This window comes from Tachysurus vachellii, chromosome 4, assembly GCF_030014155.1.
Source record: "Tachysurus vachellii isolate PV-2020 chromosome 4, HZAU_Pvac_v1, whole genome shotgun sequence".
In the NCBI taxonomy this organism is placed as follows: Eukaryota; Metazoa; Chordata; class Actinopteri; order Siluriformes; family Bagridae; genus Tachysurus; species Tachysurus vachellii.
The window spans coordinates 7,664,347-7,669,285 of record NC_083463.1 but is presented as its reverse complement, the minus strand read 5'-3'; the positions used below and the strand labels follow the sequence as shown (position 1 = coordinate 7,669,285).

General features: G+C 37.4%; 1 protein-coding gene across 1 annotated transcript; it reads right to left on the bottom strand.

Moving 5' to 3' along the window:
• Nucleotides 1-251: 251 nt before the first annotated feature.
• dmrt2b (doublesex and mab-3 related transcription factor 2b) lies at nucleotides 252-3,609 on the bottom strand. The gene is made up of 3 exons (XM_060867522.1): nucleotides 3,018-3,609; nucleotides 2,459-2,555; nucleotides 252-1,895 (listed from the first exon to the last, which is right to left on the bottom strand). Exons 1-3 carry the CDS (start codon nucleotides 3,297-3,299, stop codon nucleotides 1,159-1,161), a joined length of 1,116 nt encoding a protein of 371 aa, XP_060723505.1. The 5' UTR covers nucleotides 3,300-3,609; the 3' UTR covers nucleotides 252-1,158.
• Between the last annotated feature and the right edge of the window lie 1,330 nt (nucleotides 3,610-4,939).

The window sequence follows — 4,939 nt, the reverse complement described above, 5'->3', positions numbered from 1 at the left end:
TTACATTTTATAATAATTTTTAACAGAAAAAGTATGGTGTGATGTAAAAAAAATATATATTATATATTATTATTATTATTATTATTATTATTATTATTATTAAATAGTGCATGTAACAGTTACATGGCAACTATTTACAGTCTCTCTCTCTTAAAGTTGATTCTGATTGGCTGGAAGGTGTTCGTTTAAATTTTAGTAGTTGTAGCTGTAAAACAATTTACAGTTTAATATCCAACATCAACAAACAGACATGTTTTTGAAACTAGATTTAATTTCCTGGTAGTATAATTGCACTTTTTGACCATATAGTACAGGGTTACAGAAAAGCAATTATTTAAATTCACAATATCTGGTGTCAGGATGACGACATGTTCCCTTTTGACTCTCAAGGTTTCTTCCTTATATCGTCTCATGGAGTTTTTTCTCACCAACTCTGGCTTGCTCATTAATTTAGGATAAATATCCAAATGTCAATATGTTAAAAAATTTTTTTTAAATGTTTTAGATATTAAAAGTGCTATACAAATAGAATTTCAATGAACTGAATATATTGTTTAAGAAATATAAACCATTATATATACACACACATCTATACACACACCATCACATTTTATTAATATCGGATTTGCCATATTAAATATTCTATTGGCAATGATAACTCATAACTTTTATTTATTTGTCATTTCTGTAAAGTTCCAGGGATGTAATCACACACCATTAAAATGACATGCTGTTAAAATACATGAACGATGAACATTATGTATTCCACTGTCCATGTGTCTTAACAATATGCCTTCCTCTGTGCATGAACCTAAAACAAAATCATATAAAATCGTGCTTTTACGTATCTTTATAAACCAGTACATATATACAGTATAGATATTATATAATCAGGGAAAATAAAGCTTAGGTGTAAACGTAGAAGCTGTTGTATGAATACACGAATACAAGATAAAATAAATAAAAGATAAAAACATATTTTTTAACTAGCACACAATAGACAACCCAAGGAATATTATTAAGACGTATTAAATCGAAATATTACGGAATTTCAGAGTAACTCCGGCAGAATGGTTTTCTCTATCAAAAAAAAAAAATCTAGAAAAATAAATCACTACATTTATAAAACCATGTCAATTCTACAGAGAATACTTCTTATCATCTCATCAGCAAAGCCTCGACAGAAAACGGTAAAGGCCTCCCATTCTTCATTGTGTTGGGTTTAGTAGCCCAGTCCTTGTGTGTGAGTGATTCAAGCCCTGATGCCCTGCAGTGTTTTTCTGGCTTCTCAGTCTGTGACAGCACCTTCGCCTCGGTCAGAAATAGAGTGCTGTCTCGCTTTGACGTGACATCCAGTCTGTCAGCAGCAGCACTCTGTCTCGTGTTGTGAGACGAGTCAGCTGGGGCTCTTTCTGCCTCTGTATTTCCTCTGTTTTTGCAACAATAATAGTGTGAGTTTTGAAATGAGGGCAAAGGAAGAGATTCCAGGCACGACTCTGTCCCACTGCAGGCGTAACACGATTTTAGTGATGGAGAAATATTCTGTGTTGTGAGGATTTCCCTGGAACAGTGCTCTACAGCCCTGGTTTTAAACTCCTGTCTGTGGCTGTGGAGATCACACTCAAACACCAGTGGATTGGATTTATAAGCTGGCATGTAGCCGGACATGCTTCTCTCAGACAGCGGACAGAAGCAAGGCGAGGGAGCTGGAGACACTGCGGCCTGAAGGAGGACGATTTTATGCAGCTCTTCCATCTCCCTCTGTCTAAGCTCTCGCTCCAGCATCACACTCTCCAGCTCTTTATCAGCAAAAGCTCTCCTTTTTCTCATCTTAACGCTAAGTGGAGGATAGTGGAGTCTCGTCTGCCAGTCTTCCGATGCTGGTGTTTTACATCCTATGTTTAAACAAAAGCACAATATCCTGTTTACTTCATTAAAACAACATTATTGACCCAAACCATTTCTATTCATTTTAAGTGTTCAATGTATTTTAAAACACTTGCACTTTGTTTATCATGATGTTATTACATATTATACATTTTCACATTTTTGAGGACCTCTTGGTGGTTCGTATGTAAGTGAAGTGGCAAGGACTTGGGCTGTAGTTGCAATTAAATTTGTAATATAATGATTATGCATATTCTTGGATACCTAAGCCAAGTATTTTAAGTAGATGCCATGACAGAAATCCACCACTTTTCTTTCTTCTACCTCGTTTTGTTCTTTTTACTAATGTATACTTTGTTGTCTACAGAGACAATGCATTTTTAATGAACTTCTCATTATATGACCCATTATATAGAGCAATTAGCCTGCACCATTCATTTGCATAATTTTAATTACCTTAAATAATCACAGATAGATCCTTTCCCTGCCAGAGGGATATGTAATAATGTCTGAGCTAATCCAATTTCTCCCTGTGGATGGGTTAATGAGATCGGTGTTAATTAAGGCTTACCCTCCAGTATACTCTTGGCCAGGAGGCTAGGTGTTTTGGGGTAACGCTGGTAGGTTTGGCGTCTCAGGAAAGAAGAACTTCTTTGAGTTTTCTTACTCTGTTAATAAAATAAGCAGCTTTACATGAATATTTGTGACTTTAAGGTCTGAGTGTCAGAAGAAAAAAGTTTATAATACTTTATAATAAACTTATAACAGGTTATGGGCTATAGGTTCCTGAAGCTATAGCTACCCATGGATTGATTAAATAAATAAATGAATAAATAAATAAATAAATAAGTCAATTAACACTGAATATCGAAAATGCAAAATAATATATATGTTATATAATATATATAACTACTGCGAACCTTATGATTTATTTATGCACTAATAAACGCAAAAACATGATGTGAATGATTCTGTGTGCTAAAAAAAAAATCATTTCCATGTCATAAGACGTTAAGGACATTAGAACAAACACAGAGTAAGTCGAAAATTACGTTAACTAATTAATACAAAACAAAAATTAATTAATGCTTGCGCATGCGCTGTGAGAGCATGCGCGCGCAAACACGCACCTCTCCGGCCTGCTGCCTGCGAAGCGCGACCTGCGCGGCCATCACGCGCTGCCTCTCCAGGACCAACACGCAGCTCGCGCACCGGCACTCACGCCAGCGGCACGCGCGCTTGTGGCCCTTGAGACGCGACACGACGCCGTGGTTCCGACATCGCGCGCACTTCGGGCTGCGCACGGGCGTTTTTTGGGTTCCTGGCGTCCTTTGCGTGTCCGTTCCCTCCAGTTGATCGAGCTCGGTGCGTTGCTGCTGCGGCTGACGGTCCGGTCCAGGTTTAGTTGCCATTTAAAAGTAATCACGCGCTCACCGGTCGGTTCTCGGCAGCGCACGTGCAGGCTGAGCCGTGATTAGGCTCGCTGCTCCGGTCACAATTATTCAGCGTCCAGGTTTGGAAACTGTGTCACTAAGTGTCGTGATGGACTCCTTTGCGCTGCGCGCTTAAAGACTTTAAGGTGACGAATGAACTTACAAAGAGTCCAAGTTGGAGCTTATTTCTCCACGTGTCCGTATTTAACCGGCTTCGAAGGTGACTGTGGACGTCACCCAGGTTGTTGTGCTCAAACACAACTCCTCCTCTCCTCTTTGGTTACTGCTCACTTACTGGGGCATGGGCATGTTATTAACTAACGTATGCAGAATGTCTGTTTCACCTGTGTGTGTGTGTGTGTGTGTGTGTGTGTGTGTGTAAGTGTGTGTGTATGTGCGTTTGTATAAGTGTGTGTGTGTATGTGTGTATGTATAAGTGTGTGTGTATGTATGTGTGTGTGTGTGTGTGTGTGTGTGTGTGTATGTGCGTTTGTATAAGTGTGTGTGTGTGTATGTGTGTGTGTGTGTGTGTGTGTGTGTGTGTAAGTGTGTGTGTATGTGCGTTTGTATAAGTGTGTGTGTGTGTATGTGTGTATGTATAAGTGTGTGTGTATGTATGTATGTATAAGTGTATGTGTGTGTATGTATGTGTGTGTGTGTGTGTGTGTGTGTGTAAATTGTAAAAAAAATAAAAAATTAGTTCCTCTCCTAACTAACGTATGCATTAAGAGTCTGTTTCACCTGCTTGTGTGAGTGTGTGTAAATTAAAAAAAAAAAAAAAAGTAAAAAGTAGTTCCTCTCCTACTGCCTACTAATCCTACATTTGTATAAATTTATCCCCACATTTGACTTTTTTTTGTTGTTTCACATTTAAAGTTGCCTTTAAAGTGCAGAGTTTACAAAGAAGAAGCTACATAAACTTGAGTTAATATACTGTTGGTGTCACGCAGGGTTTATCAAATATTTGAGTTTTCTAGAACCCTCGAGCTTACAGTTGTTCATAGAAAGAAATTACATTTGGACTTTTATTTAAGATTTCTTTTTCTCTGTACTAATCCAGGATGGACATCTGGCTCATTTTAAATCCCAACATTTTGAAGCTCTGTGCATCAAAAGTTTAACAAAACAGAATAAAAGTAGGTATAATGTTATTGTTTAGCTAATGCCAAAGTTGCTGCACAATAATTTACTACATAATGTAAAAACATAATGGTCTTGGAAGATATCCAACGGACTTTATACAGACATTAAAACTGTCTAAACTTCTAGACTTTTTTTCACTTCTCCAAGCCAGGAGAATGACGGCATTATGCTGCAGTGGGCTGAAAAGTCTAACCTACATTACTAAGGGCAGCTGGACAGACTTTGTTCAGCTATGAGAACCATACATTACATGAAAATAAATAATAATGTAAATAATATTTGTAATTATTGTATTTTTATCCTGTTTTACTTTATTTATTTTTAATTTTATTTTGTTGATTTTCTTCAATGCAAGTTTGTGAGTACGTGTGTGCAGGGGATATGTGTATTTTTTTCGGGTTGGTTGTTTCCAACGGAACGTGTTGCATGTTTGTTTAATGCGATGTGGCAGAAGAAGAAAATAACAAACATTGAGG